Source organism: Ranitomeya variabilis, chromosome 2 (genome assembly GCF_051348905.1).
Source record: "Ranitomeya variabilis isolate aRanVar5 chromosome 2, aRanVar5.hap1, whole genome shotgun sequence".
NCBI lineage: Eukaryota > Metazoa > Chordata > Amphibia > Anura > Dendrobatidae > Ranitomeya > Ranitomeya variabilis.
In genome coordinates this window covers 183,252,070-183,278,915 of record NC_135233.1, presented here as the reverse complement: position 1 = coordinate 183,278,915, position 26,846 = coordinate 183,252,070, and the positions used below count along the sequence as shown (strand labels likewise).

The following is a 26,846-nucleotide window of genomic DNA, read 5'->3' as shown; positions in this document are numbered from 1 at the left end:
TTAGTGGCAAAATAGGCATGGTATAGGATATAGGTTACTTATTGTTTGATTTATTACTCAGAATTGTTTGGGTGTTACTGGCTCATGGGGGATCGAGTTGGGTCGTGCAAGAGGGTATGTCCCCCCATATCTTTTGTCTTGCGCTTCCCTTGTGATTTAGTGTTGGCTCATGGGGTTTTTTTCCCCCTTTTTTTTTCTCTCATACAACAACCCTTTGGATCTTATATTTTATAATTAACCAGGCCCCCAATTGTTATAAAGTCTTGGGGCTTTGGTTGCAAGATAGGAAAAAAGCCCCTGGTGATAAGTATCAAGTATCAACACGGATCAGGGGTTTTGGGCTATGGTGCAATATCTAATTGGGTCCTTCTCTGGATTTTATATACTAACCTGTGATTTCTGTTATGCTGTAATGTCTATTGTCTGTACAAGTCCCCTCTATAATTTGTAAAGCGCTGCGGAATATGTTGGCGCTATATAAATAAAATTATTATTATTATATTATTATTAACCTGACCTCTTTCTTATAAGTTTAAAGTTTTATAAGTATATCTTTGACACTCAATAAAAAATGTCTTTACAATATATATCATTGTGGTACTATATGCATCTTATGGTTGTGTTTTCAGGAATGGGTGGTTGTTTGGATATGAATGTACCCCTGGGGGGGTTGAGTTATGCATGGTTGAATGAGGGTGTTTGCTTTACCATCGCCGTGGGGTGTTTACACACCGGTCATTATGTGCACGATATTGTGCTTAGGTTGGATCATTACTCAACTGTTCCTCTGTGTTCATATAGGGGGATGCTTCTTCCCCCCGACCCCCCCCCCCCCCCCTTCCTTCTTTCCTCCTTTTTTTTTTCTTTTCCCTTTCCCTCCCCCCTCTCTCTTCTCTGGTCCAGGGTTTTATTGTGGTTAGACTTCTAGCTGGCCTCATATCTGAGTCTGTGTCTCTACGGCTGTTTCCGTTGCACATGTGTGCTATCAGGTTTGATTACACATTTCTCTATTTAAACAAGGGGACGAGGTGGACGCCGACATCTCCCCTGATGAAGCCCTATCAGTGAGGGTGATACGCGTGGGGCTGCATTGGCCCTGGTCCATTTTGCTTCTTTGCCTGGGGTCCTCTGGTTTGTGCATTTTGCCCTTTAGGTAATTCAGCCATATGGTCTCATGGGACTCTTAATGCTCTTATTTGCTATATGATTCACCCCTTGCCATTTTTATGGTTTTTTTGGGATCTATATAAGAGTTATGTTGCCATTTAGGTAGGCTATTGAGCATGCTATTGCTAGCCCCATGAGCCAGTAGGTATAGAGGTGGGTTTTCAGGCATGATATATTATTATACTTCATATATATAGGTGTTAATATGTATAAACACTGGATATGGACAAGGTGTTCTTTGCTGTTTTTAAATATGTTTTAAATTGTGTGGGGTGCCAATAAAGACCTCTTTTTTCTATATATGGTTTAGTGTTACAGTCATGGCCAAAAGTATTCACACCCCTGCAATTCTGTCAGATAATACTCAGTTTCTTCCTGAAAATGATTGCAAACACAAATTCTTTGGTATTATTATCTTCATTTAATTTATCTTAAATGAAAAAAAAACACAAAAAGAATTGTTCTAAAGCCAAATTGGATATAATTCCACACCAAACATAAAGAAGCTGGTGGACAAAAGTATTGGCACTGTTCGAAAAATCATGTGATGCTTCTCTAATTTGTGTAATTAACAGCACCTGTATCTTACCTGTGGCACCTAACAGGTGTTGGCAATAACTAAATCACACTTGTAGCCAGTTGACATGGATTAAAGTTGACTTAACCTCTGTCCTGTGTCCTTGTGTGCACCACATTGAGCATGGAGAAAAGAAAGAAGACCAAGTAACTGTCTGAGGACTTGAGAAACCAAATTGTGAGGAAGCATGAGCAATCTCAAGGCAACAAGTCCATCTCCAAAGACCTGAATGTTCCTGTGTCTACCGTGCGCAGTGTCATCAAGAAGTTTAAAGCCCATGGCACTGTGGCTAACCTCCCTAGATGTGGACGGAAAAGAAAAATTGACAAGAGATTTCAACGCAAGATTGTGCTGATGTTGGATAAAGAACCTCGACTAACATCCAAACAAGTTCAAGCTGCCCTGCAGTCCGAGGGTACAACAGTGTCAACCCTTACTATCCGTCGGCGTCTGAATGAAAAGGGACTGTATGTTAGGAAACCCAGGAAGACCCCACTTCTTACCCCGAGACATAAAAAATCCAGGCTGGAGTTTGCCAAAACTTACCTGAAAAAGCCTAAAACGTTTTGGAAGAATGTTCTCTGGTCAGATGAGACAAAAGTAGAGCTTTTTGGGCAAAGGCATCAACATAGAGTTTACTGGAGAAAAAAAGAGGCATTCAAAGAAAACACGGTCCCTACAGTCAAACATGGCGGAGGTTCCCTGATGTTTTGGGGTTGCTTTGCTGCCTCTGGCACTGGACTGCTTGACCGTGTGCATGGCTTTATTAAGTCTGAAGACTACCAACAAATTTTGCAGCATAATGTAGGGCCCAGTGTGAGAAAGCTGGGTCTCCCTCAGAGGTCATGGGTCTTCCAGCAGGACAATGACCCAAAACACACTTCAAAAAGCACTAGAACATGGTTTGAGAAAAAGCACTGGAGACTTCTAAGGTGGCCAACAATGAGTCCAGACCTGAATCCCATAGAACACCTGTGGAGAAATCTAAAAATGGCAGTTTGGAGAAGGCACCCTTCAAATATTGGGGACCTTGAGCAGTTTGCCAAAGAAGAATGGTCTAAAATTCCAGCAGAGCATTGTAAGAAACTCATTGATGGTTACCGAAAGCGGTTGGTCGCAGTTATTTTGGCTAAAGGTTGTGCAACCAAGTATTAGGCTGAGGGTGCCAATACTTTTGTCTGGCCCATTTTTGGAGTTTTGTGTGAAATTATCAATGTTTTGCTTTTTGCTTCATTCTCTTTTGTGTTTTTTCATTTAAGACAAATTAAATGAAGATAATAATACCAAAGAATTTGTGTGTGCAATCATTTTCAAGAAGAAACTGAGTATTATCTGACAGAATTGCAGGGGTGTGAATACTTTTATCCATGACTGTACTTATATATTCATGTATGTGGTGTGCATAAATGGAGTGGTGCTGTTCTCTTGTTTGAGATTTTGGTTCTGGGAGACAAAGGGTTCCTAGATAACTATATGTAAATGCTGTGATTGTCTGTATTTTGGTGCAATACACGAGCAGTCATATGGTATTCATTTATATTTGTATTCCTGTATGTAAACAGTAGTGAGCAAATGATGATACCTACGATGAATGTTTATGTGAACCGTTTTGTATTTGGTTTGTAATGACGTATATGTTTTTTTATTTGTGTGTTTGTTCCAATTATTTTTGATTGTTTCTAAAAACAAAATTAAAATATGAATATATCTTGTTATTTTTCACAATAAAAAATGATCTGATTGAAATATCGAGTCCAGTAGGATCATTCTGCTCGATGTCATCTTTAGCTTGTCAGTCTGTCAATCTTTCTTTGAAATGTTTAACCCCTTTACCCCCGAGGGTGGTTTGCATATTAATAATCAGGCCAATTTTTACAATTCTGACCACTGTCCCGTTATGAGGTAATAAATCTGGAACGCTTCAATGGATCCCGGTGATTCTGAAATTCTTTTTTCGTGACATATTGTACTTCATGTTAGTTGTAAAATTTCTTTGCTATGACTTGCGATTCTTTGTGAAAAAAATGGAAATTTAGTGAAAATTTAGCAATTTTCCAAATTTGAATTTTCATGCCCTTAAATCAGAGATATGTCACATAAAATACTTAATAAGTAACATTTCCAACATGTCTACTTTACATCAGCACAACTTTGGAATCAAAATGTTTTTTTGTTAGGAAGTTATAAGGGTTAAAAGTTAAACAACGATTTCTCATTTTTACAGCACCATTTTTTTTTTTAGGGACCACCTCACATGTGAAGTTACTTTGAGGGGTCTATATGATAGAAAATACCGAAAAGTGACACCATTCTAAAAACTGCACCCCTTAAGGTGCTCAAAACCTCATTCAAGAAGTTTGTTAACCCTTCAGGTGCTTCACAGGAATTTTTGTAATATTTAAAAAAAATAAAAATAAATAACATTTAACTTTTTTTCACAAAAAATTTACTTCAGATCCAAATATTTTCATTTTACCAAGGGTAACTGGAGAAATTGGTCCCCAAAAGTTGTTGTACAATTTGTCCTGAGTACGCTGATACCCCATATGTGCAGGTAAACCACTCTTTGGGCGCATGGCAGAGCTCGCAAGGGAAGGAGCGCCATTTGACTTTTCAATGCAAAATTGGCTGGAATTGAGATCGGACACCATGTCGCGTTTGAAGAGTCCCTAATGTGCCTAAACAGTGTAAACGCAACACGAATGACACCATTTTGGACACTAGACTCCCTAAGGAACTTATCTAGATGTGTGGTGAGCACTTTTTACCTCCATGTGATTCACAGAAGTTTATAATATATAGCCGCAAAAATAAAAAATCATATTTTTTCCCCGAAAATGATCTTTTTGCCCCAATTTTTATTTCTCCAATGGTAACAGGATAAATCGGATCCCAAAAATTGTTGAGCATATGTAGGGGAATACTACTTTTGAGGCACAATGCAAAGCTCAGAAGGCAATGAGCGACAGATTTTACTGTTATGATTTGCAGGTGCCATAACCTACTGGGAGAGCCCATGAGGTGCCAGAACAGCAGAACCCCCATAAGTGAACCCATTTTACGAACTACAGCTCTCAATGAATTCATCTGCGGATGCAGTGATCATATTGACACCGTGTGTGTCACATAATTTTATACCATTGGGAAGTGAAGACAAAATAACTACATTTTTACCACCAAAATTTTGTTTTAGCCAAAGATTTTACATTTTCACACGAAAGTGGGTAAAAATGGCACCAAAATTTGTCCCGCAATTTCTACTGAACGTGGCAATACCCCATATGTGGCTGTAACAGTACTACTTAGCCATACTAGAGACTCGGGAGGAATGGAGCGCTAGTTTCCTGTTCAAGTGAATGGGTCTGTGTTCATGTCAGTGTGTTTCCACGGACCGTGTGGGCAAAACACACTGACATGAATGATTTTTAATGTTCGCAAGGGCCACAAAACGTCCCGCACATGTTCATACACGCATAACACACATGGAGGTCATCTGTGTGACATGCATCGATGTCGGGGAAGAAGCGTTACAGTAAGCGTTGTTCCCCATCGCTGAACATGGCTCTCATCATTCTGTGATCTGTCCGAGCAGGGGAGAAGGGTGAGGGTTACATTTAAGTGATAAAAGAGCAGGCGGCGGCTGCTGGGACTATTACTCCCATCAGCCTATCCCTATCCTATCAGCCTATCCCTGCTGCTGCTAATAACAGTGACGACAGAAGCGGCTGATGGGGATATTCATCAGCTGCCGACTGCAATATAAATAAATAAATAAATGAAAAAAAACGGCGTGGGTGCCCCTATATTTTCTATAACCAGCCAGGCAAAACTCACAGCTGGGGGCTGCAGCTGTCAGCTTCAGCAAGGCTGGTTATCAAGAATAGAGGGGTCCCCACGCTGTTTTTTAAATTAATTAAATAAATATTTAAAAGAACTGATGTGGGGTCCTCCCCATTTTTGACAACCAGCCTTACTAAAGCTCACAGCTGGGGGCTGCTATTCTCAGGCTGGTAAGGGGCCATGGATATTGGCCCCCCAGCCTAAAAACAGCAGCCCGCAGCTGCCCAGAAAATGCGCATCTATTGGATGCGCCAGTTCTGGCGTTTTGCCTGACTCTTCCTTTGCCTTGCTCTTCCCACTTGCCTTGTAGCGGTGGCAAGTGGGGTTCATATTTGTAGGGTCACCTTTGTATTGTCAGGTCACATCAAGCCCACGGCTTAGTAATGGAGAGGTATCTATAAGACACCTATCCATTACTAATCCTATAGTTATACATAGACACAGCCAGAATAAAGTCCTTTAATTGAAAAAATTACACAGACTCCTTTACTATTCTCATTTAAACTATACTTACTGCAACACCTAATTCCTGCGAAGCCCTCCATCTCCTGTAATAAAAGTAAAATAAATAAACAACAATATACCATACCTGTCCGTCGTTGTGTCCCACTCCGTAATCCATGTCTGGGGCATAATCAGTTTTCAACCTGGACAGTGCCAAGATGCAACCGTCCTGGCTGAAAACCACTGGTGAATGAGCTGCTGGGAACACAGCGTCAGTGACTGGTGGTGACGTCATAGAGGTTACCTCCGGTCACTGGGCTGCGTACCCAGCAAGGCTGCGCTGCGGTGACATCCCCACTAGCACCGTGAGCGCTCAGTGACCGGGGGTGATGTCATAGAGGTTACCTCCAGTCACTGAGCTTTATTCCCAGCCAGGCTGAGCTGAGGTGAGATCCAGTGAGATCCCCGCTAGCACCGTGAACTGTGGCCTCTGTTCACACAGGTTAACTGCTTTTGGTTAACACTAGGCAGCCCGCCTGATCTAAGAGTATGGGTGTCACTAATAGGCTGTAAGCCAGATGCTCTGCATCACCTTTATATGAATAACGCCGCATACCGATTAGTATCTTTTGTGCACTAATATACCAAACAGCCACCCCCTTCATGGATTTGTAGGGTGAGATTGGCTGTTTCATCGGTATTGCAGCACCTGTGTTGCTGCCATCTTTAATGTGGTCCACTGCACCCTGATAGTGCATTTGTTTGGAGGCCTGGGCAGGTAAGCATCTCTGCCTTTTTTTCTGGTGTTTTTTGAAAAATGTTTGCAATAGCTATGACTAAGCGCCGTATTGCCTGAAACTCGTCAGCTTATGTTTATGATGCACTAATAAAGGTCAAGGTTTTTATTCTATTTTCATCTCCTCCATTCAATATTTGCATGAGCTGGACAAGTGAGTCTCTTGTATAGAGCACACAAACACTTGGCAGCTCAATTGCTACAGTGTATAGAGGAAACAAGAACGAGTTACCGGACAAACAATGTTTATCTTTAAAGGGAACCTATCACCCCATTTTTTAAAGATTAGATAAAAATAGTGTGAAATAGGGGCAGAGCTGGGCTTTACATTAGTGCCTTTTTGGTGCCTTTACACCCCCGTTAGGCTGCCGAAATACCTTTGTGAAGTGGCCGTTTTGTCCTGTCACTCAAGTTGGTCAGGTCGGATGGGCGTGGTCACAGCGCTGTTTCTCCCCCAGATCAGGCTCATCATTACGTTGGTGGCGTAGTGGTGTGCGCATGTCCAAAGAGAAGATCCACTGCCCAGGAGATTCAAAACAGCGCGGTCTACGCTATTCGCCGTTTACCGGTGGGCGCGGCCATCTTTCCTGTGGCCGCGCGTGCGCAGATGGAGCGCTCTGCTGCCCGGGGCTTCAGGAAAATGGCCGCGGGATTCCGCGCGTGCGCAGATGGAGATGCCTTTCTAGGAAAGCATGAGCTATCTCTATTTCTACAGCCATAACGATGAGAAAACATGACTGTTATTGCCATGAACAGATATTTCAACGGCACTTAATACCAAAGCAGGTCTTCTCATTGTATGAAATTAATTGTTGCTGGATATCAGGGGTGACACTGGGAAGATCACGCAGATCACACCGCTACCACCAATTTGTGAACGGACACCATGCCACTGCCTCCAATCGTCAGGACAATTGCACAAATGACTGTCAAGAGATGGATGAGGCTGCTGCTTTTTGAACTACTAGGCTGCTCATTGGGGAACTTGAAGTGAGCGTATGGTATATGCACCTATACATATATATACATATAATTATAGTGAAAGATAAAAAATGGGCAGCACACCAGTCCAAAGCGGAAAAATGTGATTATTTAATTGCCCAAAGTGGCAGTGTTATATATATATATATATATATTGTGGAGACACGGGGGGTCGGCTGGCGCCCTCGTCTGCTAGCCAAAACCACATGGAACAGGGATTGTCCCACCGAACGCCCGCTCTTCTTTTAACGTGGGCATAACTCTACTCAGGCAATGCAGGTTGAGGGTAAAACAGTGTGGCAATGCTTTATTAATCCATAAAACAGACAGATAACACGTAGAACAGTCCCAGCAAAATACCCCAAGATGGTGCACAATTAAGAGTCTCACCCTTCCGCTGACTCTCCGGGATAATGGCAGCTGTTACTTCAGAGTTCCCAGGGTCGACTACCCCACCTGTTGCACGCACACAGAGAGGAGGGAACGACAAACGTAGGAAGATTGCAGTCCATTCAGGTACAAGGCCAGTTGACCCTCGAGTCACAACCTGGCTTCTTTGAAAATCTCCAGGTGACCGGCGGATCCCAATCCTGGCTTTCTCCAAACGTATACATGGTTCAGCGATTGTCAATGGAGCAGATATGTATTCTTCCAACTGGTGTTGAGGACCCCTAGATTGTTTCCTGTAGTATGATAGACCCATGTCCCTCGTGATGGAGCCATGATGTATCGGCAGCAGTCCTGTAGGGTCCCCTGGATGTTTGGATATCTTGGCAAAATCTCTGGTGGTCTGTCCCTCTCTCAAAACAGAGGCACACACTTCCGATTCTGGTGCTGAGGATGTAGCACGCTGAAGGAGTAAGCTCCCACCTCAGACAGAAAGCCTACTAACAAATCTGCCAAAATCTGCGCCTCCTAGACAAGAGAAAGACAGATTACCACTGGCCCCCACTCCACATCACCTATAAAGGTCAGTCGCTACAGTCCTGGACCACCACTGAGACCCAGAGGGTCCTGGCCAGCTGCCCACCCACATGCGGCTGCCCACCCACATGCGCAGCGAGGCCTGGAGGGGCTGCTATCTCCACCCAGGGAAATCTACAGCAAAGCCCACTGTGACTAAAGGCGCAATCCAACTAACTAGACACACAAAACCTCCCCCCCCCACGAAAACACAGCTTACCGGCTTACCCAGAGCATACTTACCGGCTTACCTGCGCATAGCTGCTTTCCCTGCACCCGGTAAAGGGGCCCCTAAAAGTGGGACAGCGGTTTGGCAATGCTTTCCAAGCAGCTGGTCCCGGCTGTGCCCAACGATCTTCTTGCTGAGGGAGACTCTTTGCTTTTCCCCAGAAGGCATATGGAATATGCAAATTGTTCTCTTCAATCTTCAATCCCTACCACCAGCCATGTCATAGTCTGTCATGACACTGCTCAGCCGCACGCTACCACCTACTTCATGATCCCATGCCTGTTCCCATAGCCTTTAGTACTAATGCTCTCTCCTTTTAGGGGATCCTCAGCTGCATCAACCCGCATTATGACATGTCTGAGTTCTCCAGTACAACAAAACACATTATCATCATGCATAACATTGACATCCACATTATCAACTGCTGAATCACTTGCAGTGCCAGATTTGAGAGGATTAAGTAAAAAAGGCAGCACACTGCAGCGCTAAGACATGCAAACATGAAACATGAAAACTGAACTGCAATACTGCACTAGAAATATGAAAAATGAGAGCGTTTAGCGCATAAAAATGGCCAATTTTATGTGTACCTGATAGCCCCTTTACGGCATCTCTCTTATATCAGGTCCTACGCTTGCCTACCTCGCTGAGAATAAACGTCTCCATGTGAATGGGTACCTGTGAAAAACCTCTTCCTAGACTCATATTCTCTCTCTCTGTGGAGGGGTACTGGACCTGCTGTAATTAAAACACCTGAGGCTAGGAGGCGGAGTGCTCAGTCAGAAGGCTAAATAATATATTTGAAAAAACTGACCGTCACATCCATACATAGACTAAGTGTGAACAGGTGCTGAACCTAGAGTAACCAACTCCTATACAGTCAAGTAAAAAAGGCAGCACACTGCAGCGCTAAGACATGCAAACATGAAACATGAAAACTGAACTGCAATACTGCACTAGAAATATGAAAAATGAGAGCGTTTAGCGCATAATACATTCACATGGAGACGTTTATTCTCAGCGAGGTAGGCAAGCGTAGGACCTGATATATTTTTTCAAATAGATTTGAGAGGATTGTCAGGAATGTATTGAGCGACCAACCATCCCCAATAAAACAATTGTAGGGAGGTTCTAGGACACTGCCACTTCTCTTAACCTTCTCCCTGCTCTCCATTTTAGGAAAACCTGAGCCATTGTTAATGGTCGGTGAACCCCCAATCCTGGAGACATTCATGGCAGCTCAGTGGTTAGCACTGCAGCCTTGCAGTGCTGGACTCCTGGGTTCAAATCCCACAAAGGACAACATCTGCAAGGAGTTTGTATGTTCTCCCCGTGTTTGCGTGGGTTTCCTCCTGGCACTCCGGTTTCCTCCCACACTCCAAATACATAGTGATAGGGAATTTAGATTGTGAGCCCCATCAGGGACAGCAATGATAATGTGTGCAAACTGAAAAGCGCTGCAGAATATGTTAGTGCTGTATAAAAATAAAAATTATTATTATAATTATTCCTAGGGATAAGTTCTTCAGGGAACGCAACTTCAGAGCAGATGAGTTCTTTTGCGTCGGTGTCCTTGAGGCCCACAGTGACAATGTCTCCCATAGTTACCGGTTGCAAGTATTCTTTTGCCCTCCCAACCTCTCCACCCACAAAAAGAACTCATATGAAGTTTCTCTTCTGCCTCTCCGGGCAGCTGATTATAATATGTCAAAGTCGTTCACAGGTATACTGTAGCACCGTCGGGAGTCAGATTGTTGTGAATTTGCTTTTTGCTCCCTCTAGTGGTTACTAGTTTTTTGACTCTGGTTTTTCTGTCATTCCTTTTATCCACACCTGGGTCGTTAGTTAGGGGTGTTGCTATATAAGCTCCCTGGACCTTCAGTTCAATGCCTGGCAACGTAGTTATCAGAGCTAGTCTTCTGTGCTCTTGTCTACTGATCCTGGTTCCAGTTATATCAGCTAAGTCTGCCTTTTGCTTTTTGCTATTTGTTTTGGTTTTGTATTTTTGTCCAGCTTGTTCCAAATCTATATCCTGACCTTTGCTGGAAGCTCTAGGGGGCTGGTGTTCTCCCCCCGGACCGTTAGACGGTTCGGGGGTTCTTGAATTTCCAGTGTGGATTTTGATAGGGTTTTTGTTGACCATATAAGTTACCTTTCTTTATTCTGCTATCAGTAAGCGGGCCTCTCTGTGCTAAACCTGATTCATTTCTGTGTTTGTCATTTCCTCTTACCTCACCGTCATTATTTGTGGGGGGCTTCTATCCAGCTTTGGGGTCCCCTTCTCTGGAGGCAAGAAAGGTCTTTGTTTTCCTCTACTAGGGGTAGCTAGATTCTCCGGCTGGCGCGTGTCATCTAGAATCAACGTAGGAATGATCCCCGGCTACTTCTAGTGTTGGCGTTAGGAGTAGATATATGGTCAACCCAGTTACCACTGCCCTATGAGCTGGATTTTTGTATTCTGCAGACTTCCACGTTCCTCTGAGACCCTCGCCATTGGGGTCATAACACAGATGCAGGCTGGATACTGATTGTTTGAGCCAGACCCTACGAGATCCTGCTGGGAAGGGCATTGGTTGTTGGCTTAAATCCTTTCCAGCTGGTGACCGCTGGCTTCTGCATCTCAGGTTTGTAGTTGGCTTCATAGGTATCTGCAATCTGTGCGGCCTTGGTGGCCTCCTTTGGCTCCTTGTCCATCACGAACTGTCATACCTCCACAGGGCAAAGATGAGAAAATTAGTCCTTCACCATCAGATACTTCATTTCCTCGAAGGTGGTAACCGATAGTCCATGGACCAACTGCTCAAAGGTGGTTTTGAGCCCATCCACCAAATCACTTTAGTTGTTGCGAGGTCCATGTTGATTATTAGATCAATGTTACCCCCACATACCTCCCCTTGGTGAGCGCATATGGGGGTGCTGGTTGTGGGATGTGCTAGGTATTTTACAAGATTATGAGATCACCAACTTTCAGGATATCTTCACCCTTGAAGGTCCCAGGCGTCATATATTGTGGTCATGTTTCTCATCGCGATTTTACCTTTCTGTAGAGATAAAATGTAGCATCAATAGCATCATCCATCTGACATGATATTAAGTTTAATGTGTGCTTATGACCTTACAGAGATGTGAGTGAATGCGTTATGTTCTTACCTTCACTACGACGCAGAAAAAATATCTCCCATAAATATCAGATCAATGTTAACCCCAATATTAATCTCTGACCATTGGCTCCAGAATGTCTGAGACAAGTCCTTTGAACAGAAGAAGCTCTTGCCTTTGAAGTGTATTTCCCGCCTCTGAGTATACGATTCCTAGTCTTGGTGGCTGGTTCTGAAAGAAGATCTCTACTGTAATTACCTGTTCACAACAAACATCAGTGGAGGTTGACGTGTCAGCTCTTTCTGAGTTATAATTAATCCCGTATGTTCAATGTGAGGGAGATATGTCCTCTTTCTGGAGATGTCTAAGTAGTGTAGTGCAGAGGGGTTGATGCAGTGTGACAGACGGTGACCACAGGGAAAGTTCACAGCAAAATGTCTTTAATGTCGTAATGTAGCAGCTGGGAAACAAGACAGTCCATAAGTGCGTCTAGTAGCCGAGGGCAACTGCACCACGGGATCACACTGCGGGTTGCCAGGAGTTCACTCTGCTTGGCTTTGTGTTCCTCACACAGGCTGAACTTCTGCAGAGCCGTTTGCTGTGCTTGCTGCAAACTCCACACTGACACACCCAAACCCTTGCTGCAGGGTTTTTTTTAAACTGGAATCTGTGGCCATGGGCGGCTTGCAAGACCCGACCTGGAGGAAACGGACCACCCCTCTACTTCCTGTAGTCCCTTTAAAAAATAAAAGCCCATAACGGGTTTTCCTGAACAATACCTTGGCCAAATAGCTTAACCAGATCCATGCTTACTTTTATTTTGCCTTGTGACTCACAGGCGTCCTGCTGTGACCACAAGGCACCCCAGCGGCCTCAATATGCTTCTTTGCGCATCCTGGGGGACACAGTGAAAGCAGTTTAGATTCTGATCAGAGGTGTATCTAGGTATTTTGGCACCCCCCCTCCCCCCCAGGACATATATGATTTGCACTCTTAGTCATGTACCCAGGAGCCGCTCTCCCTAATACTCTCAATGTTCAGTGAAAAACTGAGAGAAGCAGCAAGAGAAGCTCGTTGTCACAGGACCATAAGTATGAAAGTCGCATATGAGTGAAGTGTCCATGTGATGACTTCTGGACTGAATCCTGGCTTTGCAGGCTTCTGAATTCTCACAACTAATGCATTGCACACTTTTAGGATTCTCCTTTGCCGGTGGATAGCCATGTCAGCACAAGCATGCGATTTGTATACTTCTGACCACATTCCGAATAGACGTGCCTGGCCTCGCTCAGTTCATTTTCATTAAGTGAGGCCACACATGTCTAGTCAGCGCATGACTGCATGTATGTAAATCGCCAGCACGAGAGAATCTGGACAGCGTGCAGTGCGCACTGTGAGAACTCAGAAGTCTGCAGTCACATAGAATGACTGCACACTCATTACAAACCTAGACATTCCCTTTAATGCTCCTAACAAATAAAACCATGAGAATTAGTATCACAAATAACATTTACATCCAGGTACCTTATAGATGACGTCGTCTCTGGAGTCGTTCTCCATCTTTTCTTCATCTTGTCCAGACCCCATGATGAGTTTTCTCATCCACAGCCGTCTCTGCAGGCTACCATCTTCTCCGCTCTTTTGCGGAAAATCTCCACATGATGCCCTTAAAGATAGAAATGTCATTATAATGCTCCTGAATAAAAAATTGCCCCTCACTATATAGTCTGCACAAAACATGACCCCCACTACTATGTAACTAAGGGTGGTGCTATACATAATAAGTATGTACACTCTGTACTAAGGGACTGGTATACTTAATAAGCGATAATGTCTTTCTCCACCCCCCCTGTTCCATTATAAGTCTCCTTCCTCCCATCCCAATCCTCCACACCCCTCATTGTCCTCCTCCCCCGCATCCCATTATTGTCCTCTCCCCCACCCCATCATTGCCCTCTTCACCACCTCCATCATTGCTTTCTCCCCCACCACATCATATCATTGCCCATTCCACCACCTCCATCATTCCATCATCCCCCACCACCCCATCATTGTCTTTTCCCCCCACCACTCCCATCATTCCCCATTCCACCACCTCCATCATTTCCTCCCCACCACCCCCATTATTGCCCTTTCCACCACCACCATTGCATTCTCCCCACCACCCCGTCATTGTTCTTTCCACCACCTCCATCATTGCTTTTTCCCCCACCACCCCATCATTGCCATTTCCACCACCTCCATCATTTCCTCCACCCCCCCCCTATTTTTGCCCTTTCCACCACAACCATCATTGCATTCTCCCCCCACCACCCCATCATTGCTCTTTCCACCACCTCCATCATTGCATTCTCCCCCCACCCCCATCATTGCCCTTTCCACCACCTCCATCATCACTTTCTCCCCTACCACCCCATCATTGCCCTCTCCATCAGCCCCATCATTGCCCTTTCCACCACCTTCATCACAGCCTTCTCCTCCACCACCCCCACTCATTGCCTCCTTCCCCACCACTCCCATCATTGTCTTTTCCATTACCACCATCATTACCTTCACCACCCCATCATTGCCCTTTCCACCACCTCCATCATTTCCTCCACCCCCATTATTGCCCTTTCCACCATCATTTCCTCCTCCTCCACCACCACCTCATCATTTCCCTTTCCACCACCTCCATCATTGCTTTCTCCCCTACCACCCCATCATTGCCATCTCCATCACCCCATCATTGCCCTTTCCACTCCCCCATTCATTGCCTCCTTCCCCACCACTCCCATCATTGTATTTTCCATTGCCACCATCATTGCCTTCTCCCCACCTCCATCATTGCCTTCTCCCCCACCTCCACCATCATTGCCCATTCCACCACCTCCATCATTTTCTCCTCCCCATCATCCCAATCATTGCCCTTTCCACTACATCCATCATTTCTTCCTCCCCACCATCCCCATCATTGCCCATTCCACCACTTCACTCATTTCATCCTCCCCCACCATCCCCATCATTGCTCTCCCCATCTACCCCTTCATTGCCCTCTCCTCCCCCTACACAGACACACACAGCACCATTCACCTCTCTGCACATTCCCCGCAGCGCTATACACACACACACGTACACACACACGTACACACACCACTCTGCTGCAGCATCACCCTCGGCAGCTTCCTCTCTCTGGCAGCCGGCCGCTAAATGATTACATCATCCAGCGGCACTGCTGTCTGTGTGAGATGAAGCGCTGGCAGGAAGCAAGACAGAGCTGGTGCGCTGCAGCTTCTCTGTGCCGACTGTCAGCTTGATAGTCGGCACAGAGAACAGCCGACACGAAGTCCGGGGGGCGGCAGAATGGAGCCGCCGGGGGAGACTCTGCGGACCGCCACATTAGGTGGCCCGACTGCGCCCCCCTGCCGGCTGCGCTGTGGGCACATGCCCCGGCTGCCCCCCTAGATATGCCACTGATTTCTGATCAACTGTATTTTAGAGCTTTGCAGAAAAATAAAAGTTAAATCCTTACTGATAGATTTTTTTTTAGTCATCTGTTCTTACTATCCAGCTCTAACAGTATTTGCTTCTACACACAGGTTTGCAGACTGTGCTATATTCCTATTACCACAACTTGAAACTGGCTTGCGACTGGCTTTTTGCACAGTTAATGAATGCCCAAATAGGATGCTCACGGCTCAGGTACATGAGTGCCAGTAAAGTATAGATCATGTGTGACTTTGCTGCATGTCTTTTTTTAATGATCATCATTCCAGAGTTTTCAATGCTTACGTCACATTTTTTGGTAATAATTTTTGAGTGCATAATTCTGAGAATGTTTTTTCATTATATATTTTCCTTTATGTTAGTGGTAAATTTATGTTGATATGTTTTGTGTTTATTATTGAAAATATCTAAGAGTATGTGAACCCATTGCAGATTTTGCTGTGGATCTGCAGCGGATTGGCCGCTGCGGATTCGCAGCAGTTTTCCCCGAGTTTACAGTACCATGTAAACCTATGGAAAGCAAAATCCGCAGTGCTCCATAATAGGAATCCGCAGGTGTAAAACCGCAGGTGAAATCCGCAAAAAATCACGGTAAATCCGCCGTAATTCCGCAGGAAATCCGCAGTGCGGTTCACCTGTGGATTTACCAAAATCAGTCCGGAAAAATCCGCAGAGTAATCCGCAGCGTGTGCACATACCCTAAAGATTGATGACATTTAAAAAAAAAAAAATAAGATTTTTAAAACTTTTAATTTTTATAGTCTTAAACCAGATGTCACCAAAAAAAGTGAATAACATTTTTCATATGTATACTTTACACCTGCATCATTACCCTTTTATTTTGTTCAGCTGTTAGAAGGGATTAATGGGATTGTGCCACCAACAATTGAAAAAATGTAAAGTTTAAATTTTTGTAAATGTTTTGATATTATCTACTTTTAGACACTTTTTAGGTGGAGCTGAAATTTACCCTTAAAGGGAACCTGTTAGCAGGATTATGCTGAGTAACCTACAGACAGTATGAGGTTGGCACCGTTATACTGATTAAAATTATATCTGGGTTGATGAAATACGTCTTGTGGTGGTTGTTTAATCTTAATTTTTAGTTTTCAGCTAATGGGATTCTCGTGCCCCCAGGGCGGGTCTTTATGTGGTGCTCTGATTAGCTATTCATACTGATGGCTTCTGACAGGTCACTGTCCCCTCAGTGGCCTGCCCACTAATTTGCAAACTGAATATTATATGTGTTAAAAAAAAAACCACATTCAGCAGGCAGGCGCCTGCTCTGCAGAATGATTGCATGTATAAGCTGGATTGCCGATAGATCCTACTGCGCAGGCACTGTCGTCGCCATTTTGCTAGAAAAAAAAAATTGTTGCCACCAAGATGGTGGCACCTGTGCTGTAGCATCTAGCGGCGATCCGATAGATGCTACTGCGCGGGCACCATCTTGGTGGAGACCATTTTTTTTCTTTAACAAGATGGCGCCGGCAGCGCCATCCATCAGATGCAGAAGCAGAGAACCACATAAAGATCCTCCCCACAGGCACGCCCTGGAACACAAAATCTCATTAACTGAAAACTGAAAATGAAGATTAAACAACCACAAGATGGATTTCATAAACCAATGTATCATTTTAATCAGTATAACGGCGGTAACCTGACATTGTTTGTAGATTACTTAGCACAATCCTGCTGACAGGTTCCCTTTAAAACCTAGTGCACTGCAAGCTCCCATTATTCCTTGAGTAAATGTAGGAAGTATCAGCTCGCATGTGTCTAATGTCACTTCTCCCATCCCATTGTGTGAATTTCCAAACGGAAAAGGGAGGATTACGTTTAGGATCACAGTGCAATGCTTTGGTTGGTGACTGCAATGTGATACTGAGATGTGGACAGTGTCACCAAGGATAACTAACAGTGCCAATTCTGTTTGTTGGTTTGGTGCTGCTCACAGTAGCGCACATGATACACGGATTGTGTCACACATGATAGGTTTTGATACATCGCTCAACAGACTGTATCATACGTGAAAGGATTAGATAAATGGTTCTACTTAGTCAGTGTAAAGCTTCATTCTGATATCCCTACATAAGACGTTTGAATGAAGCTGTACACTGAGTTAGCAGTACTGAGTACCGTGGTGAGCATAGGTCAGGCAGCCTGACACTATACGCCTGGCATGGTTCTATTAATACTGGGCTGTCAAACTTTTCTTACTGCTGGAAAAGGAGTCTTTTATGGCCACCATATTTACAATGTATGAAGTGTCTGATCACAACACTTACACACTAGCAAATAAAAATGCAGCCCCCAGCATCTGCAGAAAAAAATATATTTTAAAATATATTTAAATAAAAAGATATAGTACATGTACAAAAGATCGGGTACACTTATTAAATTTAGACAATATAAATCATTATTAGGTAACAAACACAAAAACCTAGACAAGACAGTTTAAAACCTTTAAAATTGTTCCAGAATTTTTTTCCTAGACCAAAAATTAGCACTAGGATGCAAGCCAAACAGCATGATATCCAATGTATCCATATAAATATGATGGGTATGAATGGACACTACCACTAAAGTGATGTCAAATAGTATTTAGTGAAGAAGAAAGGTGTACTGCACATACAAATGAAGTACTAAAAAAAGCAGTACTAAAAAATATACGAAAGAAAGTAAACAATAACTTTATGCAATAAAGTGTCAAGTGCATAGTCACCCAGGTAAATTGGCTCATAGGAAAATCATCATATGGGAATGAGGACCTCATACTTATCACCAAAGAAGGTGGTTCAGGCTAGTACTTTATATATTAGAGAGTTGAAAAAATATTGGGTAAATTACCTGATTTGCAGGATGGTGGACAAATCTGGACTATGCATTCAGAGATACCAAGGTGAACATATACTCAATGCATAATTATGACATAATAGACCTAGATCACTCATGTCAAACTCGTATGCACAAAGGGCCAAATTTAAAATCTTGGACTAAGTTGCGGGCCAACCTTGATATTTATTAAAGAAAAGTCTACAACTGAGAAAGTTAATCCTCATCATCAAATATAATGTGGAACCTTTTCATATGGAAACAAACTAAAAAAGGTTATCCCACTAACAAATTATACTTTAATTAATAGATCTTAGAATAAAATATTGGAATAATATGTTATGTAAGAGCAGTAAAAATGCACATGGCCCAATAGCCTAATTTAAATATGTAATAAAGAATAAAAAACCTTGACTAATACTGAAAGTATGATACAAACAATTAATTCCTCCACAGTACCCTCCACATGCACAGTATGATGACCCTACTGTACTCCACTCCCTCAGTCCCCTGGCAAAGTTTGGTGACCCCGACACAGTGATTCCCCAACTTTAATCCCTACACACCCATCCATGCTGCATAATGGACCCAACAAAGTCCTTCATACAGTATAATGGGCCCCACATAGTCCTCCATACAGTATAATGGGCCCCACATAGTCCTCCATACATTATACTGACCCAAATAATGGCCCCACATAGTGCTCCATACAGTATAATAGGCCCCACATAGTGCTTCATACAGTAGTTTGGACCCCATAGTGCTCCATACAGTATAATGGGCCTTTCATAGTGCTTCATACAGTATAATTGGCCCCACATAGTGCTCCATACAATACCATGGCTTCATGTAGTGCTACATGCAGTATAATGCCCCCACATAGTTCACCATGTAACGCTCGCGCCCATACTGGTTGGCATGAGTGAGGATTGTGGCCCCACTGTGCCACAAACTATTCTCGCCGTGGAGGGGCATGTGTTATGAACCTGGTGGTTAGGAGCACCCGGAATGACCTGATGAGTAAACTAGTAATCGGAACAAGCTCTGGGAAAGTGGGAACTCTGCTGACCACAAACCCTACTCCCATCACACAAACTAGAAATAGCCGTGGAGCGTACCTAACTCTCCCTAGACTGTTATGACCCCAATGGCGAGGGTCTCAGAGGAACGTGGAAGTCTGCAGAATACAAAAATCCAGCCCATAGGGCAGTGGTAACTGGGTTGACCATATATCTACTCCTAACGCCAACACTAGAAGTAGCCGGGGATCATTCCTACGTTGATTCTAGATGACACGCGCCAGCCGGAGAATCTAGCTACCCCTAGTAGAGGAAAACAAAGACCTTTCTTGCCTCCAGAGAAGGGGACCCCAAAGCTGGATAGAAGCCCCCCACAAATAATAACGGTGAGGTAAGAGGAAATGACAAACACAGAAATGAACCAGGTTTAGCACAGAGAGGCCCGCTTACTGATAGCAGAATAAAGAAAGGTACTTATATGGTCAACAAAAACCCTATCAAAATCCACACTGGAAATTCAAGAACCCCCGAACCGTCTAACGGTCCGGGGGGAGAACACCAGCCCCCTAGAGCTTCCAGCAAAGGTCAGGATATAGATTTGGAACAAGCTGGACAAAAATACAAAACCAAAACAAATAGCAAAAAGCAAAAGGCAGACTTAGCTGATATAACTGGAACCAGGATCAGTAGACAAGAGCACAGCAGACTAGCTCTGATAACTACGTTGCCAGGCATAGAACTGAAGGTCCAGGGAGCTTATATAGCAACACCCCTAACTAACGACCCAGGTGCGGATAAAAGGAATGACAGAAAAACCAGAGTCAAAAAACTAGTAACCACTAGAGGGAGCAAAAAGCAAATTCACAACAGTACCCCCCCCTTAGTGAGGGGTCACCGAACCCTCACCACGACCACCAGGGCGATCAGGATGAGCGGCATGAAAGGCATGAACTAAATCGGCCGCATGAACATCAGAGGCGACCACCCAGGAATTATCCTCCTGACCATAGCCCTTCCACTTAACCAGGTACTGAAGCCTCCGCCTGGAGAGGCGAGAATCCAAGATCTTCTCCACCACGTACTCCAACTCGCCCTCAACCAACACCGGAGCAGGAGGCTCAGCAGAAGGAACTACAGGCACAATGTACCGCCGCAACAAGGACCTATGAAATACATTGTGAATAGCAAACGACACAGGAAGATCCAGACGAAAAGATACAGGATTAAGGATTTCCAATATCTTGTAAGGCCCAATAAAACGAGGTTTAAATTTGGGAGAGGAGACCTTCATAGGAACAAAGCGGGAAGAAAGCCATACCAAATCCCCAACGCGTAGTCGGGGACCCACACCGCGGCGGCGGTTGGCAAAGCGCTGAGCCCTCTCCTGTGACAACTTCAAGTTGTCCACCACATGATTCCAGATCCGCTGCAACCTATCCACCACAGAATCCACCCCAGGACAGTCAGAAGGCTCCACATGACCCGAAGAAAAGCGAGGATGGAAACCAGAGTTGCAGAAAAAAAGGCGAAACCAAGGTGGCGGAACTAGCCCGATTATTAAGGGCAAACTCAGCCAACGGCAAGAATGTCACCCAATCGTCCTGATCAGCAGAGACAAAACACCTCAAATAAGCCTCCAAAGTCTGATTGGTTCGCTCCGTCTGTCCATTAGTCTGAGTATGGAAAGCAGACGAAAACGACAAATCAATGCCCATCCTACTACAAAAGGATCGCCAGAACCTGGAAACGAACTGGGATCCTCTGTCTGACACAATATTCTCAGGGATGCCGTGCAAACGAACCACGTTCTGGAAAAACACAGGAACCAGATCGGAAGAGGAAGGCAGCTTAGGCAAAGGAACCAAATGGACCATCTTGGAGAAGCGATCACATATCACCCAGATAACGGACATGCCCTGAGACAGCGGAAGATCAGAAATGAAATCCATGGAGATATGTGTCCAAGGTCTCTTCGGGACAGGCAAGGGCAAGAGCAAACCGCTGGCACGAGAACAGCAAGGCTTAGCTCGAGCACAAGTCCCACAGGACTGCACAAATGACCGCACATCCCTTGACAAGGAAGGCCACCAAAAGGACCTGGCCACCAGATCTCTGGTGCCAAAAATTCCCGGGTGACCTGCCAACACCGAGGAATGAACCTCAGAAATGACTCTGCTGGTCCACTTATCCGGGACAAACAGTCTGTCAGGTGGACAAGACTCAGGCCTATCAGCCTGAAATCTCTGCAACACACGTCGCAGATCCGGAGAAATAGCTGACAAGATAACTCCATCTTTAAGAATACCAACAGGATCAGCGACTTCAGGAGCATCAGGCACAAAGCTCCTAGAAAGAGCATCGGCCTTCACATTCTTTGAACCTGGTAAATACGAGACAACAAAATCAAGGCGGGAGAAAAACAATGACCAGCGGGCCTGTCTCGGATTAAGGCGTTTAGCAGACTCGAGATACATCAGATTTTTGTGATCAGTCAAGACCACCACACGATGCTTAGCACCCTCGAGCCAATGACGCCACTCCTCAAATGCCCATTTCATGGCCAACAACTCCCGATTGCCCACATCATAATTTCGCTCGGCAGGCGAAAACTTCCTAGAGAAAAAGGCACAAGGTTTCATAACAGAGCAACCAGGACCTCTCTGCGACAAAACGGCCCCTGCTCCAATCTCTGAAGCATCCACCTCAACCTGAAAGGGAAGTGAGACATCGGGCTGGCACAAAACAGGCGCCGAAGTAAACCGGCGTTTCAACTCCTGGAAAGCCTCCACGGCAGCAGGAGCCCAGTTAGCTACATCGGAGCCCTTCTTGGTCATATCCGTCAAAGGTTTCACAATGCTAGAAAAATTAGCGATAAAACGACGGTAGAAGTTAGCGAAACCCAAGAACTTCTGAAGACTCTTAACTGACGAGGGCTGAGTCCAATCAAGAATAGCTCGGACCTTGACTGGGTCCATCTCCACAGCAGAAGGGGAAAAAATGAACCCCAAAAAGGGAACCTTCTGTACACCAAAGAGACATTTTGAGCCCTTGACAAACAAAGAATTTTCACGCAAAATTTTAAAGACCAACCTGACCTGCTCCACATGCGAATCCCAATTCTCAGAAAAAACCAAAATATCATCCAGATAAACAATCAAAAATTTATCCAGATACTTCCGGAAAATGTCATGCATAAAGGACTGAAAAACTGAAGGTGCATTGGAGAGCCCAAAAGGCATCACCAAGTACTCAAAATGACCTTCGGGCGTATTGAATGCGGTTTTCCATTCATCACCTTGCTTAATGCGCACAAGGTTGTACGCACCACGAAGGTCTATCTTGGTGAACCACTTGGCACCTTTAATCCGGGCAAACAAGTCAGACAACAGCGGTAAAGGATACTGAAATTTGACAGTGATCTTATTTAAAAGCCGATAATCAATACAAGGCCTCAAAGATCCGTCCTTTTTTGCCACAAAAAAGAATCCCGCACCAAGAGGGGAAGAAGACGGACGAATATGTCCTTTCTCCAGAGACTCCTTGATATATGAACGCATAGCGGTATGTTCAGGTACCGACAGATTAAACAGTCTTCCCTTAGGAAATTTACTGCCTGGGATCAAATCTATAGCACAGTCACAGTCCCTATGAGGAGGCAGGGCACTGGACTCAGACTCACTGAAGACATCCTGATAATCAGACAAATACTCAGGAACTTCCGAAGGCGTAGAAGAAGCAATAGACACAGGCAGGGAATCCCCATGAATACCACGACAGCCCCAACTTGAGACTGACATAGCCTTCCAGTCCAGGACTGGATTATGGGTCTGTAACCATGGCAGCCCTAAAACAACCAAATCATGCATTTTATGTAAAACCAGGAAACGTATCACCTCGCGGTGTTCAGGAGTCATGCACATGGTAACCTGTGTCCAATACTGCGGTTTATTTGCTGCCAATGGCGTAGCATCAATACCCCTAAGAGGAATAGGATTTACTAATGGTTCAAGAGTAAAACCACAGCGCTTAGCAAATGACAGATCCATAAGACTCAGGGCAGCACCTGAATCTACAAACGCCATGACAGGATAAGACGACAGTGAGCAAATCAAAGTTACAGACAGAATAAATTTAGGTTGCAAATTACCAACGGTGACAGGACTAACAACCTTAGCTATACGTTTAGAGCATGCTGAGATAACATGTGTAGAATCACCACAGTAGTAGCACAAGCCATTTCGGCGTCTATGAATTTTCCGCTCATTTCTAGTCAGGATTCTATCACATTGCATTAAATCAGGTGTCTGTTCAGACAACACCATGAGGGAATTTGCGGTTTTTCTATCACATTGCACCGAATTAGGTGTCTGTTCAGACAACACCATGAGGGAATTTGCGGTTTTGCGCTCCCGCAACCGCCGGTCAATTTGAATAGCCAGTGCCATAGTATCATTCAGACCTGTGGGAATGGGAAAACCCACCATAACATTCTTAATGGCTTCAGAAAGGCCATTTCTAAAATTAGCGGCCAGTGCACACTCGTTCCAATGTGTCAGCACGGACCATTTCCGAAATTTTTGGCAATACACTTCAGCCTCGTCCTGCCCCTGAGACATAGCCAGCAAGGCCTTTTCTGCCTGAATCTCAAGATTGGGTTCCTCATAAAGTAAACCGAGCGCCAGAAAAAACGCATCAATATCAGCCAATGCCGGATCTCCTGGCGCCAGCTAAAAAGCCCAATCCTGAGGGTCGCCCCGTAAGAACGAAATAACAATTTTTACTTGCTGAGCAGAGTCTCCAGATGAACAGGGTCTCAGGGACAAAAACAATTTACAATTATTCATGAAATTCCTAAACTTAAACCTGTCTCCGGAAAACAGTTCAGGAATCGGTATTTTAGGTTCTGACCTAGGATTTCTGATAACATAGTCTTGTATGCCCTGCACACGAGTAGCCAGCTGGTCCACACTTGTAATCAAGGTCTGGACATTCATGTCTGCAGCAAGCATAGCCACTCTGAGGTAAAGGGGAAGAAGAAAAAAAAAAACTCAGAATCTTCTTTCTTATAATCCCTCTTCTGCAATGCATTAAACATTTAATACTGGCCTGGCAAACTGTTATGACCCCAATGGCGAGGGTCTCAGAGGAACGTGGAAGTCTGCAGAATACAAAAATCCAGCCCATAGGGCAGTGGTAACTGGGTTGACCATATATCTACTCCTAACGCCAACACTAGAAGTAGCCGGGGATCATTCCTACGTTGATTCTAGATGACACGCGCCAGCCGGAGAATCTAGCTACCCCTAGTAGAGGAAAACAAAGACCTTTCTTGCCTCCAGAGAAGGGGACCCCAAAGCTGGATAGAAGCCCCCCACAAATAATAACGGTGAGGTAAGAGGAAATGACAAACACAGAAATGAACCAGGTTTAGCACAGAGAGGCCCGCTTACTGATAGCAGAATAAAGAAAGGTACTTATATGGTCAACAAAAACCCTATCAAAATCCACACTGGAAATTCAAGAACCCCCGAACCGTCTAACGGTCCGGGGGGAGAACACCAGCCCCCTAGAGCTTCCAGCAAAGGTCAGGATATAGATTTGGAACAAGCTGGACAAAAATACAAAACCAAAACAAATAGCAAAAAGCAAAAGGCAGACTTAGCTGATATAACTGGAACCAGGATCAGTAGACAAGAGCACAGCAGACTAGCTCTGATAACTACGTTGCCAGGCATAGAACTGAAGGTCCAGGGAGCTTATATAGCAACACCCCTAACTAACGACCCAGGTGCGGATAAAAGGAATGACAGAAAAACCAGAGTCAAAAAACTAGTAACCACTAGAGGGAGCAAAAAGCAAATTCACAACACTAGATGCCTCTTCACAGCCTAAGAACTAACTACCCCTAAAGACAGAAACAGAAGCCTAACCTTGCCTCAGAGAAATCTCCCAAAGGTAAAGGCAGCCCCCCCACACACATTGACTGTGAGTTAAGAGGAAAGTCACAAACACAGGAATGAAACAGGTTTCAGCAAAGGAGGCCAGACTTCACTAAAATAGACAGAGGATAGAAAAGGGAACTATGCGGTCAGCACAAAAGACTACAAAAAAACACGCAGAGTAAGCAAAAAGACTCCCCACACCGACTCACGGTGTGGAGGTGCCACTCTGCACCCCAGAGCTTCCAGCTAGCAAGAGAATATCATGATAGCGAGCTGGACTAGAAATTAGCAGTACTAAGAAATATATTCAGGAAGCAGTAACAACAAATGAACTAGCAAAGACTTAGCTTCTGCTGGAGTAGACAGGTCCTCAGAGAAGTCCAAGAGAGATCTGAACCAATACTGAAACATTGACAGCTGGCATCAAGTAACGATCTGAGTGGAGTTAAATAGGGAAGCCAGCAAGCAATAAACGAGAGCAGCTGACAAAGCCAACCTCAGTGACCAGCAGTTCCGCTCAAAGCCACCAGAGGGAGTCCAAGAGCAGAACTAACCAAAGTACCATTCATGACCACAGGAGGGAGTCCGAGAACGGAATTCACAATAGGCATGTCAAAGTAGCTACCTTGGTGTTCGCTTTAGTCGCTAATGGTGAGGTCAGTCTTGTGCGGCAGGTAGTTGCCAGGTACCACTCCAGGACTGCATCTGGCAGTAGCAGCAGACCCCAAGGGGACAGGGGACTATAACGACAGGTGCAGGCAGGTACTGTAGATATTCTGTCTAGCTCAGCTGATGTATAGACAGGCAAGTACTGGTGGGCACTGGTGATGTACAGGAGGGCACAGTTGACAGGCGGGCGGGCACTGTTCAGGCTGGAGGGAGAAGAACAGTTTCGGGAAGGACTGGGATACAGGCATGTACGAGTGGGATACAGGGATGGATAGGACCCAGTTCAGACTGGACGGACAGGAACCATGTCGGAAAGGACTGGGACACTGGCAAGTGTGAGTGGGATACAGGGATGGGTAGGACCCAGTACAGACTAGAAAGACAAGGAGCCGCAGGTGTGGAACAGATGCAGAGTCGCAGAGACCACATACTGAAAGAGAATGTTGCTCAGGCATCTTCCCATTAGTGGAGATGCCTTAAGTACCAGGTGCCTCTTGGCAATAGGTTGGGCACACATTATGAATGTGCACACTGTCTCTTTAAGAATCAGGAAATGCAGGCGTGGCCGCCCTAAGCACACAGCCAAGAAGTATGCACATAGCAAGCACAGGACACTTGGTTTACAGCATACAGCAAGCAGAGGAAAAAGCTCACTGCATGGTCCGGAGTGGTGAGTAAGTCTGTGTATCTGCCTGGTGGGGGATGGGAGGCTGTGCAGTGATGCCGGCAATGATGTTACACACCATTCAGTATAATGGACCCATATAGTGCTCCGTAGAGTATAATGGACCCCACATAG

The 26,846-nt window shown here is 44.7% G+C and overlaps 1 protein-coding gene across 4 annotated transcripts in view; it reads left to right on the top strand.

The window, feature by feature from the left end:
* ERMARD (ER membrane associated RNA degradation) overlaps positions 1–26,846 on the top strand; it is a 372,196-nt gene that overhangs the window by 190,489 nt on the left and 154,861 nt on the right. For all 4 annotated transcript variants that reach the window (XM_077283272.1, XM_077283274.1, XM_077283273.1 and 1 more), the window contains one exon: positions 15,675–15,777. In XM_077283272.1, the coding sequence (XP_077139387.1) occupies positions 15,675–15,777 (103 nt within the window). The remainder of the gene's footprint in view (positions 1–15,674; positions 15,778–26,846) is intronic.